This window comes from Pocillopora verrucosa, chromosome 5 (assembly GCF_036669915.1).
Source record: "Pocillopora verrucosa isolate sample1 chromosome 5, ASM3666991v2, whole genome shotgun sequence".
NCBI lineage: Eukaryota > Metazoa > Cnidaria > Anthozoa > Scleractinia > Pocilloporidae > Pocillopora > Pocillopora verrucosa.
In genome coordinates, this window is record NC_089316.1 from 8,423,927 (window position 1) to 8,443,188 (window position 19,262).

At 36.8% G+C, this 19,262-nt stretch overlaps 1 protein-coding gene across 1 annotated transcript; it reads right to left on the reverse strand.

Moving 5' to 3' along the window:
* Positions 1-6,600, reverse strand: LOC131788620 (uromodulin-like). The gene is made up of 7 exons (XM_066166327.1): positions 6,390-6,600; positions 6,099-6,248; positions 5,814-5,936; positions 4,866-4,988; positions 3,784-3,903; positions 781-900; positions 1-368 (listed from the first exon to the last, which is right to left on the reverse strand). Exons 1-7 carry the CDS (start codon positions 6,598-6,600, stop codon positions 1-3), a joined length of 1,215 nt encoding a protein of 404 aa, XP_066022424.1.
* Positions 6,601-19,262: the final 12,662 nt, after the last annotated feature.

A 19,262-nucleotide genomic window follows, 5' to 3' on the forward strand; every position in this document is an offset into this window, starting at 1 on the left:
TCAGTCTATGCCACAGTAGCGTGAGTAACAAACAGGTGGGTAAAGTTTGTAGATGAAGTAGGATCCACAGTTTTTTAAAACAATACCATGATCGTATTTGCAACCAGTAGAGCGATCGCTAAAGCAGACTCTTCCAGGAACTTCACCATCTTCTACTGTAGGATGAGCAGTTATCAACCAGCCTGACCAGACTGTGCCACATCTGAATGCTGGCACACGAGTTGTTGGCATTTTTGTTCCTGCAGCTCCCACAAAACGATACCACCCCACAAGGAGTACGCTGTCACAGAACGCTAGACCTGGAGGTGTTGAGTAACTCATCTTTCTATTAGCATCACTCAGATCTTTATAATGATAGCAAGGATCGGCTACAAAATGAAATAATAATTGCAACAGGACTTAGGTTATTAACATCAATGGTTCAAGATCTTTTCTAAAGTCTTATAACTCTGGCAGCTTGTCAATCAGTGGTGAAACTTGTACTCAAGAAGACAAACGATTTTATATTAATTAAGGGGCCAAGTAGTACATGTGTAGGATAGCATCACTCCAAGAGGCTAAAACAGTGATATTAACCAAATGAATTCAGCTGGATCCAAATTTGAGCTCCTTCTTTCTCAGACAGCGCATTAAAAGACAGCTCTAGGTAGACTTAAGGCACAACCAGTATCGTTTACATATGACAACCTAATAATATGGCCGACAGTGACCACCTCAGCAGCGTCAGGTTAGATTCGAGTAGGAATATTCTAAATATTACAGCAAAAAGATTAAATTCACCTGTGCAGTTTTGACCATTTCCATTAAATCCAGGGCGGCATTCACAAACATAGGATCCGTTGGTGTTCGTGCAGGTAGCACTCACGTGACAAGAGTGATTTCCTTTACATTCGTCAATATCTGAGAAAACACATATGTACTTTATTATGATTGTCACTTTAAAAATGGGCGGACTCTCAGTCGTGTAATTACTTTGATAATTATAAATAATACAACAAAGTTTCCTTTTTTGTGTGTTTCACAAATCAGATGTTTCAAACATATATTTCATCGCGAATATTTCAACTTAACAAGCTGACAGCTCTGAAACAACTGGCTTGTTCCTGCAGCTCCCACAAAACAATACTATCTTTCGGGGGGTAAGTCATCATAAAACATTGGACCAAATTACGGTGTAGCGTAACTGCTCTTTCTATTCTAGATTTTGATAATTATAACATGGGTCGGCTATTAAATTTAATAGAAATTACAAAAAGATAGTGGTATCAAAGGTAACATATTTTTGTTGACATTTTTCTAGTCAATCAGTTCGACAACAAGCAGACAGGACTTGTGTTTTACAAGAACAACTATACATTCAGTAAATTTTGAAGAAAGACTTGCCTTAGACAATGATGATGTACAAAGGAGCTAAAATGAAGTGATGGCACTGAAAAGAGTTGTTTCCTCTCGCTTAAATCGCCCATCAAAGCCTGAGTTGTATGTACCTCCTCTGGAATTCCCTTTTTTTTAATTTTTTAAATATCTATAAATATGAATGTGATTATCGAGAACTCCCTTTTGTTTCATTATATTTTCGCATTTGTCATGAATCTGATAAGTGAAATAGTTTGGTTTCATCAGCTGAATTGATAATGTAAATTGGCCACTATAAAGAATTACGAAGCTGACGTTTCGAGCGTCAGCTTTAAAACTATAAACGGTGGCCAATTTACGTTACCAACTCAGTTTATAATACTAAATTATTCTGTTATGCTCCCCCACCGACGCAGCATCAGAGTTTCTTTAGAAACTTACCCCCTTTATTCATCGCTTATTCTATCAATTTACTGGCGAGATAACCCACGCGGGATGTTGTGAGAACACGAGAAAAGTTTGTAATTCCGAGCTGGAGGTGAGTGATTTACTTTTTTTTTCAAATGGTTTCCCAACATCTGGACACGTTTACTACGCTAGTTAACTGATAGAGAGCGCTGTCTGTTACTATAATAACATAAATTTTAATTTTTCATGGATTTGCAAGTGCAATTAACGATTGTTTTCTGACCAATCAGGGCACTCGTATTATCTTGACTTTTTTAAATTGATGATAATAATTTTCAACTTTTTCACTCAAATATATCCTAAGCGTCAACAAAACGTAGTGCCATGGAAAATCACTAACATATGCACTCTGTGCACAGGGGTCAGAGCCAAACGAGCAATTTTATTTTCATGCTTCTGTCAATCTTTGTGATAAGGTTAATTTTAAGGCAGAAGCACGCATTAGTATCCAAAATTGTTCATTTAAAAGTCAGGAACACTACCTAAGAAGTCATCAGCATTAAGGTTACTTCCCACCTTCGGGTGTGTCCTTCGGGAAAAATTTCGTTCGCTAGTTTCACTAAAATCCTAGCAAACTATATACCAGAAGAAAGCATGAAAATGTAGTTTACGCTGAAAATAGAATTTAAGCGACTTTTCTTTTACGAAAGTGTCAGGAGCCGGTAAGGCGTGAAAAGACTGCAGGTTCTTCTATTGAATTTATTGGGTATGGGATGCCGCAGCACGATCTAATTGGCTGCACAGTGTTATTCACAAGGTATCAATAAATAAAAGTATGTAAGCTTTTTTCGACATTCTGATTGATTTTCTAAATATCGGCACCTTTATATTGGGCTAGCTAAAAATACGCGGGTCGTGTTGCGTAAATGGTCGCGACCGGACAAATATTTCAGATATCAAAATTTACCGACACATTTTCGTTTGCCATTGTCAAAAACCGGTCAAATCCACACACCCCATAAATTCACTCAAAGTGGTTGTATTCCTCCCAAACTCAAATGCGAGATTTTAGGTCATAAGGATTCGCAAACAGCCAGGCGATTATCTCGCCTCCTGGAACCGCAGACCAATAGGACAACGGGACCTCCTAACGTCACTGACTATGGATCAAGATTTTCCGGGAAAAGAAACCCATTGCTGACACGTTTTTTTTTTTTTTTTCTTTAATCTCGATCGCTAAGTGGAGCGTTAAGGAGGACGACACAATGATGAACAAAGTTTCCAAAGGCAAAGAAAAAACCCGCGGTAACAATTAAAAAAAAATGCAAAATATGCTGTGGAGCAAGACTACGAATCGACATACAGCCTTCAAAATTGCGATTCGAGGCAACTGTTTAGTATACAAATGCTTTTGTATCAAGGCTGGTACTTGCATAAAGAAACGCAAAGCTCGTTTTTAACATTATGTATGGTAAATTTTGGTTTGACAGCGACTTCTTTGTCAGTACCAGTCACTTTCACAGTGGAAGTTTTTTTCTTTTCTTGACAGATTAGTACCTTTCTTTCTTCTTTGAGCTGTTTCTTTTTTTTTTTTTTTTTCACCAACGACTTTCTTCCGCTTTTTATTTTTCCATGAGCAAAGATTTTCCTGAAACAAAAAGCTTTCACGTGCGAATTCTGTAAAGGGCGCGATGTAAACAAAATATGAAAATAACATGAAAATCGAGCCTCAACATGAGCGGTTGCCGCGAAACGTCCCCCAGAGGATTCGCGCAGGTCCGAGATTATGACAACTTCTTTAATCATTAACTTTTATTTGAAATACGTTTTTCTAAATAAAAGAAAAATCGATTTTTTCGGCCTCTGGAGGTGGGAAGTAGCCTTAAATTAAAACGAGTTATGGGTGATAAATGATCTAATTATCCTGCATCGCGGCTGAATGGTGCGGTGCTGTAGTCGAACGTGTCATGCAGGACTACTCTAAGCACAGAATACATGTAGCGAGGAAATTGAATTCACCTGTGCAGTTTCGTCCATTTCCAGTATATCCAGGGTTACATTCACATACATGTGATCCAAGGATGTTTGTGCAGGTAGCATTTAAGTGACAAGAGTGATTTCCTTTACACTCGTCAATATCTGTAAAATCATAAATAAATCAAAATTTGCCGAGCATAAGTTTAGATACCTGATTCTTTCTGCCTTGTGTTTGTAGACGCAAGCACTTCATATTGCCACTCACCAGATTTTATTTCTCGGTTCCCCCAAGTTCAAATCTGTTGTTCTGTCCTGTAAGCCTAATTCCATCAAGTCTCCAATTGCCAGTTGAGATTTTTACCACTAAATATTTATTTAACCCTTTAACTCCCATGAGTGACCAAGACAGAATTTCTCCTTACCAAATCAATACAATATCAAACAGACAAGTGATGAGAATGAAGAAAAATATCCTTTAGGGGAGTATTAGTTGATTCACTACCAAATTCACAGAGCTAGCATCCTACAAATTCTATGGCAGACAGTAAGGAGAATTACTAATGTGATTTTGGGAGTGAAAGGGCCAATACAATGGTGTCGATGTCACCATTGTCTTCAGCACTTTACTCATCTCTTTTTTGTACAATGTATTAGTTGATTCACTACCAAATTCACAGAGCTAGCATCCTACAAATTCTATGGCAGAAAGTAAGGAGAAATACTCATGTGATTTTAGGAGTGAAAGGGTCAATACAATGGTGTCGATGTCACCAATTATTCATAGTGACATTGTTATTATTCAATTGAAAATGACCGAAGTTTGGTCGAAACTTCGTGAGAAACTATTTTTCCGCTAAAATTCACTCAAAGACTCTTACTTTCTTAGTAGTGTAACAGCCCGAAATATATTATAAAAAATAGAATAAAGGTTTCTGATTTACAAAATAGAAACTGGAGATGGGGGCGCTATCCACGGGAATAAACATGGCTTACTTGTGCCAAATGATTCTGTCTGATGCTAGAGCTAATCTAACGTGGCGTGCAACTGCGGGCCTACTTGCTTTGTCGAAGGGGAGTAACAGTCGGAAATGCGCTAAAGTTCGTATGCTAATTTAATAATGTACCTTGGCATGACTTTCCGGTCCCAGTATATCCCTCCTCACAGGCACAAAAGTGAGAGCCTTTGGTGTTGGTGCAATTTGCATTCTCATCACAAGCATGACCTCCATTGCTGCATTCATCGATATCTAGAAGTACACGTGATGTAAAAAAGGAAATTAAATAGAAAGAAAAAAAAAAGGGCAGAAGAAAAATTGGGCTCAAGTATCACTCAGCTGTCACCTAACTAGTACTTCTGTTGCAGTCATATCTTTCACTAATTAAATACTGTGCATGTAATGAAAAAAAAAAATGGGAACCCACAATTTCCACTTTTATGAACAATTTTTTGCTTCAGATGTTTAAGCTATTCTTAACATTGATCGTTCCTCAATCTATCATTCCTTAGAACTGCAGTTGTGCGAGGAACAGAAGTATATTCTTATGCAGTGATAAGCCAATTCTTTGAACTTTAAAGAATTGGAAATTCCAGTAATAATCCATCCGTACGAGTGCAGTTATGAGAGCCATTAGTATTAGTGCACTTTGCATTCACATCACAACATGGATTTTCTCGCTGCATTCATCGATATATGTAAACAAAAGTGTTCGTAATGATGATGGTCAAAGTGGTGGTGACGAGGATGATGGTGAATGATGATGGCAATTTTTTGGCAATGATGTTGACGATAACTTTCTTTGGTCAGTTTATTTCGTATTAATGTCACAAGTCTTTTTAGCATCGCTTCGCTCAAAATAATATGTACATAACACAGTTTTAAACATGTTTCCTTTGCCTCCGATGCAAGTGCTTGTGCTTATTCCTGCATTCATTAACTACGTCAAAACTATAAATTCTGCTTTAATCTGTAGCTGAACTCAGTATCATGAGGAAACCTTGCATAGAGGTGAGCTAAAACAATTAATGGAGAAACACATTCATGGTCATCTTGGGTGAGGAAAATTAACTGTACCTGAACATGACTGTCCATCGCCAGTGTATCCAGCTTTACATGTGCATTTGTAAGAACTGTACGTATTAGTGCAGTTTGCATTCACATCGCAGTCACTGATGTTATATTTACATTCATCCATATCTAGAATTTAGAATGAAAGCAATGAATAAAGTAAAACGAAGTAAAAAGGGTATCCACGCTAAAACTGATATTAAACAAACAAATCATAGTGATAACAATAAAAATACCATTACTATAATTTTGAGGTAAAATTAAGTTAACTCGTAAAAGAAAAAGACCTACCCCCGCTAGCCATATCACAGTTAATCAATATCGCCTTCCCTGTGCCTGTAGGATCCAGCCAGTACTCCCCGCTGATGGTATTTTTACCTTCACTCGCCTTTATTTCGAGACAGGATATCGCCGGTAATTCGGGGATAGAACCTAAAGGAGCTGCAGTGAAAATAAGAGTTTTGTTTTCGTCCTATTTTTATTTCTTAATTATAAGTGAGAGGGAACAAGGTTGGCTGAGTGTGGAGAAAATCTAGAGAAAAAAACAAAAACAGCGAAGTACATAGACTTTTGATTTCTTACCTCTGCCGTTCAGTCGCCTGATGTAAAACCACCCGGGCGCTGAAAGGAAATTACCTGGTCTCGCCTCCTTAGTGCGGTTATTTAGTTCACATATTTGGTATTTTCTATTGTAGTTATAGCTTTGGCACGTAATCTCTTGTCCGCATTTGACATCGCAGAGGTGAGGAGCCGCCACTGACCATCTTTTGAGGACAGAGCGTTTGAGAGCCATTCCTTGTGTGTTTACTTCTGTCCTGCACTGTTCATGAGCTGTAATAGACTTTATGGCAGAGGCGAAGAGAAAGAATAAACAATTCATGCTTCTTTGCTTGTGCAGAGGCTACAAAAAAAAAATGAAACCCCACGAGTAGATGTCATATCCTCAAAATAGGAAATCAACAAAAACTGGCTGCGTACCAGACGAAGACATAATAATCACAATACATGCGCTTTAAATTTAATTTTGCTAGAAAATTAGCGAAAACACACCATCATAAATACTGTGAGTACACAGTCTACATGATGGTTCAAAGAAGAATATTAAGCGCACCTTCATTTTGCGTTAGATTATCTTAGTTTTAAAAGCTGTTTTCAGCTTCTGTTTAATTATACTCATATAAGGTTACTTCCAAAAAGGAAACAAAGAAAGATAAAAGCGAAGATGGCTTTGCCAAATTGGTTGACTCAAATTTATATACTGTTGTTTTACATGCAATTGGTAGTGTATTTCCAGGCTTTGTTTTACTACTTATTTCCGTGGCAAATCGTACGCTATTGGGACAAAACTCGACGTGTTTGGTCTCTACTTCAGTTTTGATTCATTTAAATATATCGATTTTAACTTCAAAATTAACCTACCTTTATTGTTAAGTGAGCAAACCACCGTTTTAGGTAAAGTTTTTGAGTTGACTTTACTCGAGTGCTAAATAAACAAATTGCTGTTTACAAAGATACCAGCTCTGTCGACGTGTTTTTAGCTGAAATTGGCCCGTCGCATACATTGTTCTTAAATTTACAATCTATCCCATTGGCATAACTTTGGAGTAAATTACATGTAACTATTAATGGTGTTGTAAATACATGAGCGTTAGCTAAATAAAATCTTCGCACACTTCGAAACGTGTAGTTGTCGCATGAAAATACTCGCTTAATTGTGCATGAACCTCGGTATTTTGCTCGGTTGCTTTTGTAGATTTCTACCACTGTCACTGTAAAACAGTATGTTTGTGTAGTCCAACTGTAGGTTGGAATTCTGTTGGTTAAGGTTGTCGAAGAAATCGAGAAAAATGGCATGTAGCACCGGGCAGTCGTGCTACATTCAATCTCACCGATTTCAACGAAACTTTGCCAGGTTAAAGGATCTACCCCAAATTAAAAAAGACAAACTGGTTTCTGTTTTGGTTTTTTCCGGGGGGGGGGGGGATATAGACCACCCCCCGTTTTTTCTTGATCCTTAGTTAATGTCCACCTCAAGTATCAGTCAATTTGATTGACGGCTTGTCAATCAACAGAGGCAAATAAACGACTGAGTTTTTAGACTTTTCGATTCATCCAAATATTTGACAACTTTGAAAAGTGAGATGCGAAGATCTTTATTATTTTTTTTTAGCTTAATAGCAGCTGTACCCTCTCCTGCAGTCTTCGTCTAAATTTGCAAGGTCACTCCTTATCTTCTGCCTTGTTAGAGGCGGTTGCCTTACTAGTTTCCTCCCCTGTCCAGCTCATGGCAAGGAAATAATTCTTTGCTTTCTGAGAAAAGGTGGCTGGTTTTTGTGTTTTCCAAAGAGCCCATGCAAAGTCCATTTAGCTACTTAGGGATGTTTCGTCAGAAGTTTACCTGAGGTCCAACCTTGAACGTAACCACCCCCTTCAAAATGGCAAGCCGGTCTTCGTCCATTTTCTCCTGATCTTGTCATAGGCGGATCTTTTTGTCAGTTTCACTGTGTTTGTCTTTGTTAGGGTGCTTTTGGATGGCAGCCAATGACTGAAATGTCTTGATACATCCTTCCTCTTAGCAAGAATATCTCGCTTTCTTGTTCTGTCTGTGACGGATTGGATATAGTTCTCGCGATGACCCGCGTTCAGGGATCCGTGTACGTTGCTGATAACCACCCACTTCTACGATTAGTTTGCTGAAGGTTTCTAATGCGATGAGCCTAGTGAGACCCTGAGGTGCTCCAAACTGTGCCAGTTGGTCTTCGCTATAAACTTGTCGCAGTTCTAAAGTCAGAGGGAGGGTAGCCCACCTCTATTCATGTGAGCGTCTCTACAGTTCCTGCGTATCCTTAGCAATCATATGATATAAAGTTCATTTCAGTCACAAATCATTAGTTAGGAAAACTGATGTTCAGATAAGCGCTCTTCTTGCCCTTCTTCCTTATTCATTGCTGACTCTAAGATAGCAGTTGCAGTACGCGTTCTATTAGGTTTACAGTCACCTTGCCACCAGGAAGACTCGCCACCAGCTTTGATTTCTTCTGCCATCTTCAGATTCACCTCTCTCAACTTTACGTGTCCTATTTTTATGACGAGGATACTGGCATTTATAAACCTGAAGGTCTGAATATCATACCAAGTCGTGCACGATATTTGAGGCATATCGTGAAATCGCGGCCTTCGCAACCTCCAAATAAGCCAATACGCGCTAGAATAAGCTTCTTCTCGGTCGAAACGCATGTTTGGGATACATTGACGTCTCTCAAATGTTTTTTTTAAATTTTTTTTTTATGCTGTACACCCACGAGTTTAGAGGTGTGAGCTGTTGCCGTCCCTGGCCAGCGCGAGAATTGGGAGCTTTTTAGACACTCGATTTCTTATACGGCATCACTATGAAGACGTAATACAACTGATACACCTACACTACAAAGGATTGAAAATGTCTGTTGCGCTGTTGTGAGAAGGAGGAAAATATTACCGGCAGTGTAAATTCTTTAAGAGTTTCAGAGACTTTTCAGAGATGTCTATCTTTGGCTGTCACAAAAAATTGACCCTCTCTTAAATTTACTGGGAAAAATGAAATATTATAAAACAGGTCATAAATTGACCAGTGAATAAAATATTTTGAAATATCGTTCGGAATTTGCCTTTTATTGCGTGCAAATCAAGGGTAGACAAAGTTTATAAAACATTTGACAAGAATTTCATGGGGTTCACCTCGATAATTTTCGTCGGCGAGAGTCAAGACGCACCAAGCTAAGTGACATCGCCCTCCAGTAAAATAATTTTCCAAAGAATAAATGTGGCGAGCGTGGGGAAACGCACATTTTGTTCATTATTGTGATCAAAGCCCAATGATGTACTTAAATTGGTACTTACGGTATCAAATCATCGATTATGATAGGGTGAGCTTAATTTTTCTGTTGAACTCACTTCACGAACTGAGAAAGTAAAAACTTGTATTTATCTCCCATGCATTTCGTCTGACAATAGTAGACTTCATAAAGGAGTTTTACAAGTAGGGTAAATAAGCTTGCTCATATACAAATAGTAAATAAGTTGTCTCTTTACTATTGAAGTCAGTGGATATACGAGTACGTAATCTGTTTGAGGGTCACATATTTAGTGTAAATATTTGACCCCTCGACGTCACATAATGTCTCTAGTTTACAGAGGTCTTAGAAAGCTTTATTACATGGATTTGCATTCTGCGCGTCGAAGGCTACAAGCGAATTTCTCGGGTGTAATTGCTTTTGATTTCTCAATTGATGTTGTTGCAGACAGCTTTTGGGAGTCACGAAACAAAAAAACTTATCGGGACCTTGTTTCATGTACTAATGGAAGTAAATGGCAAATAAAAACATATTCTCTTGAGAAATAAAGTTATAAATAACAGGGGTTCTTTGAAACAAATAGTGATAGAAAAGGTTTCAGTTCTGGTCAATATTGACTTTTCATAGCCTACTTCCAAATCTGAGGGAACGCACCGAGGGAATAAAAAAAAAAACATAAATGTGTGATAATGCAAGGAGGAGAATAAAAATACAAATAAAGAAAAAGGAGAAAACATAGAAACCCGTGTTGCAGCGCGCAGATAGCTTTTGGGCCAGACCTACACACTTATGCCCGACACCACGCAAAGAAACTCGAAAGAGTGCTGTATATGAACTTGCTCGCACCTGCACGCAGGAAAGGCCATGACAATCAGCGAAAATAATGGCAAATGCAGATGATATTTGCAGTCAAAAAACAGGCAAATAAGATGAAAGAAGGATAAAGAACTTTCTGGAGGTGTCTTCTTAAAAAAAAGAAAAACAATTTTTACTTCCCATGAAAGGTCACGCAGTCACGCTACAAATTCTATTTCTACGTGGAATTTTTTTAAGTTTTTAAGGATCATCTGAATCTAGCTATTTGTTATTTGGGAAGTTTTAAAGCCTCCACTTCGAAAATTATCACTTGGAAGATTTTTTCGATTCCACAAAATGACTAAAAGCTTATGAGACCGGCTACCCTGTTTTTATAAACAATTTCTTAAAACCAGAAAGAGTGGTTTGTTCCAAATGCCAGCATTGTTCGTCTATAAAAGTGACTTCGCTTAAGTTGGCTAAGAGCGAAATAGAAATAAAGAGTGATGGGAAATAAGATAACACGGGCTGAATTATGAATATAGGGATTGAAAACGATTCGTAGTTTGCGTCTAAGACAATAACATTATAAACATATTCTTAAGAACAATAGGTGAACATGCCTAGATAATGCAGTCATATAAAAAACCAAGTTCCCTCGGGTTTCTGAGAAACAACACCCTAAAATTTTTAAGATAGATAGATTCAGTGTTTTTTTTTTTTTGTTTTTTTTGTTTCTTTTTTCACTCTTAGGGGAACACTCCTTTCAAGATTGACTCAAGCGTCGATAGTTGACGAAAAGAAAATTCTCATTAAATATGGTAATCGCTGTGAAGGACCAAACAGGTTGGAGTAACATTATCTGCCGAAAAGACGTTAACCCTTCACTTGCACAGTTCGCTTTAATTTTCCAAAAACACGAATTCTTAATTTACACTTCATCTTGAAATAAATCTGAAATTATGAAATAAGTCACGTTCTCTGATGGACCACCTACTTCACTACGTCGAGCAAAATATCTTCTCGTTTGGCCCTCCTAATTATTCGAAATAATACAGGAACGCAAAATACCATTAATGTCTACAAACAGCGGGCTTCGTCACTGCATTAAATCCTCTCTCATCGCTCTTTGGAATTTCCTGTCGTTTCCAGTTTCACAATTTGTGACGAGCTCGGAACGGCCAGCACTGACTTTTTCATAATTTGGCACTTTTCTCTATTTACGGTAACGATGGAACTACGGTTTCGAAAAGGGGTGTAATTATAAACTTAAAGAAATATCACTGAGAAAAGATTAAAAAAGGAATCCCGTTGAGTTCTAATAAGCTCTTTAGTTTGAATAAACAATAAATCTCTCGTAATGGATGTTAAACTACAGAAATCCCATCATTTTTTTGGAGAAACTTACAACCTATGTCTCGATACATTAGGATTGCATAAAAAGTGTCGAGGCAGAACCCATCAGATATCTTATATTGATTGAACTTGATCCAGTGAAGACAGCCGCTTTACTTTATCCAGGGCCTTAATGAGACGAAATTCTGAATGTTGTTGTTGATCGCAACCTTGATATTAAGGATAATAGCAAATTGATATTTAGAAAGGGTGTGCCGTAATTTAGGATTGGATTCAGCCGAACCATCCAGTATTGTATTTGGCGTCCAAGGCGCTCATTGGAATATCTTTTAAACTATAATTGATAATAGATAAAATTGCTGCAGACTCAAGGTAAGCGAGACTTGCGGGTCAACATTTAGTTCCCGACTCATCGCTATTGGGAGCCTTGGAAATTAACATCCATATTTTTCAAGGTTCTTCTATTTCAAGTCATCACTTCTGTCATAATATGAACGGGATTCAAACGAGCTGCATATCAGTTTAAAATGAGGACAGGACAAAACAATTTGTGAAAGGAAATCTTTAAGCACAGAAAAAAAAACCCATAATGTTTGGGAAGTTGCATATTTCAAATGAAGAAGATTTTTGCCATCAACTCCATTTTTCTTTACCGCAAATTAAACCCAAGCAGCGGGTTTTGTCACTGTTTTAAATCTTCAGTCATCGCTCTGTGGAAATTCCCGTCGTTTCGAGTTTCACAATTTGTGACAAGCCTGGAACCGCCAGCACTGACTTTTTATAATTTGGCACTTTTCTCTATTTGCGTTAATGATGGAACTACAATTTCGAGAAGTAGTGTCATTATAAACATAAAACAAATATCGCTGAGAAAAGGTTCAAGAAGTAAACACGTTGTAGAAAACTAAAAATTAAGGATAATGATCTTGTTTATTTCGAATACCTGAAGATGTTTTTTCGCCAAAAATTTGTTATACCTGTTGAAAACTGGACCGAGAGTGTCACGTAGATTTTTGTATGTTTCTTACCCCCCACGAATTGAACTTTGAACTCTTGATGAAAACTCTAGAAAGGGAAATGAAAAGGAATGCGTGAAAGCTGTCTTATATATTGTTATTCTGGAATACAGTCTTTATTCGAAGTTGTCCTGTTGTATACGTTTTATACAATACCCACATTTGGAAGCTCGGTAAATTTCATTTTCTTTTTATTTCAACCACACAGAAATAGAGGAGTTAAGGATGGATATCAAATCTTGTCATGGGATAAAAGTCAAAATCAAGTTATTCTTTCATTAAGTACAATCATTTCTTACCTTCAAAGATCCAACGTTCTTTGGTGCCCAACTCTAGTGTTATTGAGCCAAACGCGTTTTCTTTTATTACTGTCTGGTAGCTATGGTTACGATAGAAGCTGTTGGTTTCAAGCCAAGATGATCATTAATATTAGAAATGAACTTCCCTCTTCCTGTTTGGGCTCTTCGCACAAAAAAACACACACACAAAAAAAGACTAAATTGGTAAAATAATAGCCGGCAAAGAATTTAACCTAATGGATCGGATTGACTGGAGAATGCGATTTGGACTATAAAATGTTAGTATTAATTCCTTAAAACTGTCGCCTCTTGCGTCGCGTGCAAAAGGCATTATACTTATAGATACTTTTTGTAATTCATGTCAAACAAACGTAATGCAGATGAATTTGAGAGAAAAGCGATGGACTTCAGTAAGAATTCAAGGGAAGTCCGGCAAAAATGGTTTTGACTTTCATCAAACTGTAGAGTAATTTTAGTTTGAAAACTTACTCTGGCCACGGGGAAGTCTTGGACCAAATACTGACGATTCTTGTTGGAAATGATTTTTCTGTCTAATTTATATCCATTTTGCGCGAAAGCCGCAATGACCATAATTCACGGACTTCAAGCAAACGCAACGCAAACAATTTGCTCGAACCTCAAGGACTTTCAGCTACAATACAAATTCAAGTTGACAGTGAGGACAAGCAGATTAAACAAAATGCGATGCAAATTTACATTGATACGCCAAATACAGCGAATGTATGGCTAAATATATCTGAGCTTGAAAGTTTTTAATAAGTCATCGACAGTGAAGTTAAAATAGATTAATGGCGCTGCAAATATGACTATTTTTCTTTTTCGTGATACGCAGGTTCTTGTAATTTGCTTGCGTTCTTTCAACATTACTCATATTTATTTGAATTGTCTACTCTCTTGTCTTAAGAAAATTTAAATCAATACGTAATAATGGCTCGAAATTATTGCAAAATTTCCGACTATTTTTGTCAAATCGTTCGCTCTTCTTCCCAGGGCTTTGTCACCACAAATTAGACAAAAAGCACAATGTTTTCCGTCCGTAAGATGAAACCATCGCAACAATCTGTACATGATGAAACATTTAGCCGGCTTCGCGCGCTGTTTAGTAGTTTCAAAACGTAGTTCAAGCGCACTTTTACCGGAATAAACAATACATATTTTCCTTATTATTCAACATTGTTAATGTTTTGTTCAAGATGACAGACAAGGCAAATATACCAGGAGCTATTAATGTCTTTCTATGAGACACGGAATTACTTCATTAATAAATTATCTCTTATGTTTTTTCCAGCTTGCCTAATTCTTCGGTGGAAAACGCGAATTTGTTTTGCTTTGTTTTGCTTTTACTTTTCAATTACAGAAATTTAAAATTAAAAAATATATATATATATATATTTATATACATATTCGGTCGAAGGTACTCGAATTTTCAATTTACACTTAAAATTGTTTAAGTTCTCATTACGAGTGATATGCCATTAAAAAATGGCAGAACAATTTCGAACCTCAATTTAATATATTAGTTTAGTTTTAATATCGTGTTTGAAGTTGTTAAGCTGTAACTCCCACTTCACTACAGCGAGCAAAATATTTTCTCGTTTAGCCCTCCTACTTACTCGAAATAATACCGGAACGCAATAATTTGAAGTCCTAAGTTATTAGCCATTTCATCTTCCCCGACATTCATTAACGTCAAAATTGATTAATGACGAGTTCTAATAAGCTCTTTAGTTTAAAAAAAACAATAAATCTCCCGTAGATGGTGGATATTAAACAACAAAAAGTTCCATTTTTTCTGAGCAACTTACGACCTATGTCTCGATACATCAGGATTGAATATAGATTGTCGAAGGAGAACCCCTGAGTGTTGTTTTAAGCGCCATTTTCATCTCAAAGATAATAGCAAATTGATGTTTAGAAAAGGTGTACCGTAATTTATGATTGGATTCATCAAAACCATTCAGTATCGGATCTGGCTTCCAAGGCCTTCATTGGGAGAACTTTTAAATTATAAGACATTTTCAGGTTTTCCTGAAGAGACATGTGAGCCAACATTTGGTTCCCGACTTATTTTTCTGATGGGAAACCATTTAAATCAACTTCCATATTTTTTCGAGGTTCTTCTTGTTCAAAATAATCACTTTTGTCATAATATGAACGGAATTCAAATGAGCTGCATATTGGTCTAAGTTGAGGGATAGGACCAAACAATCTGTGAAAGGAAGTCTTTCTAAGTACAGAAAAAAACAACTGTAATTTTTGGCAAGTTAGATATTTCAAATGAAGAAGATTTTTGTCATCAACTCTATTTTTCTTTACCGTAAATTGAACCCAAACAGCGGGCTTCGTCACTGCAGTAATACCTCTCTCATCACTTTATGGAATTTCCTGTCGTTTCGGGTTTCACAATTTGTGACGAGCTTGGAACCGCCAGCATTGACTTTTTTATAATTTGGCACTTCTCTCTATTTACGGTAATGATAGAACTGCAATTTCTACATGGGGCGTCATTATAAACATAAACAAATATCGCTGAGAAAAGGTTTAAGAGCATCAATCAGTTGAGTCGATGCTCTGAGCGTTGTTTGAAGCGCCACCTCCACCTCAAGGATAATAGCAAACTGATATTTGGAAAATGTGTGCTGTAATTTATGATTTGACTCAGGTAAACCATTCAGTATCGGATCTGGCCTCCAAGGCCTTCACTAGAATACCTTCTAAATTATAAAATATTTTCAGGTTTTCCTTCGTTAGATAAAGCTGCTAAAGACTTTACGGGACCTGTGAGCCAACAATTAGTTCCCGACTCGCTTTTCTGATTAGAAGCCATGCAAATCAACTTCCATATTTTTCAAGGTTCTTCTATTTCAAAATCATCAACTATTGGGGGGATAAGACAAAACCATTTTTGAAAGGAAATCTTCATAAGAACGGAGAGAAAAAACATCCACAGTTTTCGACAAGTTGAATATTTCAAATGAAGAAGATTTTTGTCATCAACTCTATATTTTTTTACTGTAATTTGAACCCAAACAGCGGGCTTCGTCACTGCATTAAATTCTCTCTCATCGCTCCTTAGAATCTCCTGTCGTTTCCAGTTTCGTAATGTGAGACGAGCTTGGAACGGCCAGCATTGACTTTTTCATAATTTGGCACTTTTCTCTATTTACGGTAATGATGGAACTACGGTTTCGAAAAGGGGTGTAATCATAAACTTAAAGAAATATCACTGAGAAAAGGTTCAAAAAGGAATCCCGTTGAGTTCTAATAAGCTCTTTAGTTTGAATAAACAATACATCTCCCGTAAACGGTGGATGTTAAACTACAGAAATCCCATCATTTTTTTGGAGAAACCTACAACCTCGTGTCTCGATATATTAGGATTGCATAAAAAGTGTCGAGGCAGAACCCATCAGATATCTTAAATTGAGTGAGCATGATCCAGTGAAGAAAGCCGCTATACTTAGTCCAGGGCCCTAATGAGACGAAATTCTGAATGTTGTTGTTAATCGCAACCTTGATCTTAAGGATAATAGCAAATTGACATTAAGAAAGGGTGTGCCGTAATTTATGATTGGATTCAGCCGAACCATCCAGTATTGTCTTTGGCTTCTAAGGCGTTCATTGGAATATCTTTTAAATTATAGTTGATAATAGATAAAAATTGCTGCAGACTTAAGGTAAACGAGACCTGCAAGTCAACATTTAGTTCCCGACTCATTCCTATGGGGAGCCTTGCAAATTAACTTCCATATTTTTCAAGGTTCTTCTACTTCAAATCATTACTTCTGTCATAATATGAACGGGATTCAAACGAGCTGCATATCGGTTTAAGTTGGGAACAGGACAAAACAATTTGTGAAAGGAAATCTTTATAAGTACAGAAAAAAAAAACCATAATTTTGTCATCAACTCTATTTTTCTTTACCGCAAATTGAACCCAAACAGCGGGCTTTGTCACTGATTTAAATCCTCTGTCATCGCTCCATGGAATTTCCCGTCGTTTCGAGTTTCACGATTTGTGACGAGCCTGGAACCGCCACCACTGACTTTTTATAATTTGGTACTTATCTCTATTTACGTTAATGATGGAACTACAATTTCGAGAAGTAGTGTCATTATAAACATAAAACAAATTTTGCTGAGAAAAGGTTCGAGAAGTAAACACGTTGTAGAAAACTAAAAATTAAGGATAATGATCTTGTTTATTTCGAGTACCTGAAGCTGCTTTTTCGCCAAAAGTTTTTTATACCCACATTTGGAAGCTCGGTAAATGTCATTTTCTTTTTATTTCAACCACACAGAAATAGAGGAGTTAAGGATGGATATCAAATCTTGTCATGGGATAAAAGTCAAACGCAAGTTATTCCTTCATTAAGTACAATCATTTCTTACCTTCAAAGATCCAACGTTCCTTGGTGCTCAACTTTAGTGTTATTGAGCCAAACGTGTTTTCTTTTATTACTGTCTGGTAGCTATGGTTACGATAGAAGCTGTTGGTTTCAAGCCAAGATGATCATTAATATTAGAAATGAACTTCCCTCTTCCTGTTTGGGTTCTTTGCACCAAAATGATCTTTGCCCCTGAATGACCGAATGCACGAAATGGCATATACATGACAAAATCAAGGACCAGTGTCAATAAACAGTTGCTTGACTATTGAATATTTATTAAAGGAATGTATCACTGAAGAGGTTCCTTGTGTCTCTCTTCTTCGAACGGTCATCATGAGCGGGGGAAATTCACGCGAATTGAATCTTTGGTGCCCAACGTTAGTGTTATTGAGCCAAACGTGTTTTCTTTTATTACTGTCTGGTAGCTATGGTTACGATAGAAGCAGTTGGTTTCAAGCCAAGATGATCATTAATATTAGAAATGAACTTCCCTCTTCCTGTTTGGGTTCTTTGCACCAAAATGATCTTTGCCCTTGAATGATCGAATGCACGAAATGGCATATACACGACAAAATCATGGACCAGTTTCAATAAACAGTTGCTAGGCTATTGAATATTTATTAAAGGAATGCATCACTGAAGAGGTTCCTTGTGTCTCTCTTCTTCGAACGGTCATCATGAGCAGGCGAAATTCGTGCGAATTGAATCCGAAAAAAATAAACATACTTGTCTTGCGTTAATGAGCAGATTTATATTAGTTTAGAAAACTTTTCTAAACGTATAAATCTAGAATGAAAATTTTAAATTCTTGCTTGTGTTAACCAATGTAGGTTGTTAGAGTTGCTCAGCTAAGGTGATTATAATCAAGTCTCTATTTCCGACATTTGTTTTCTAAAAAGAACTCGTTTATCTTTCCATTGTTTTCAGTTATTCATTTACTTTTTCTCATTTTGGAAAACGTCCACCTACATAATTTTTCTAATGTTGAATAATGGTGATCACAGCAACAGCGTTTTAAAACACTGAATAATATATACTTGAATAAATTTCAGTCTATTCAGTCTAGGATATCTTTGCTGTGAGATTAATTTTGGAAGAACAAAAAACTTAAAAATTGCACGAAGCTTCTGTGCAAAAGTTTTTTAAGGATCATCTGAATTAAGCTATTTCTCATTTGGCAAGTTTTAAAGCCTCCACTTCAAAAATAAGCACTTGGAAGATTTTTTTTCAATTCCACAAAATGACTAAAAGCTTATGAGACCGGCTACCCTATTTTTATAAACAATTTCTTGAAACCAGAAAGAGTGGTTTGCTCCAAATGCCAGCACTGTTCGTGTATAAAAATGAATTCGCTTAAGTTAGTTAAGAGCGGCCAATTTTTCTTCCATGCAAATTATCGAATTCCCGACTGCGAAACAAAAACGAAATATTTTTGATAGAATTGATTACCCGTCCATGTAAATATGAGCTGAACATTAGGATTGAAGTCGTTTTATTATCTTGTAACAACACACTTTTAAAATTTCCAACATGGCCCATTATAATAAAACACCTTTCAATACCATTCAATGTCTACAAAACTAGTTTACAAGTTTGACGTTCCTTCCCTTCAAAGATCATTTTTGTTGAGTTCAGGTTTTTAGTTTTGTCATAGCGACACGTTGTAAGCTCAGTGAATCAACTGTTGGGAATCAGCGAAATAGAAATAAAGAATGATGGGAAATAAGATTATACGGGCTAAAGTAGG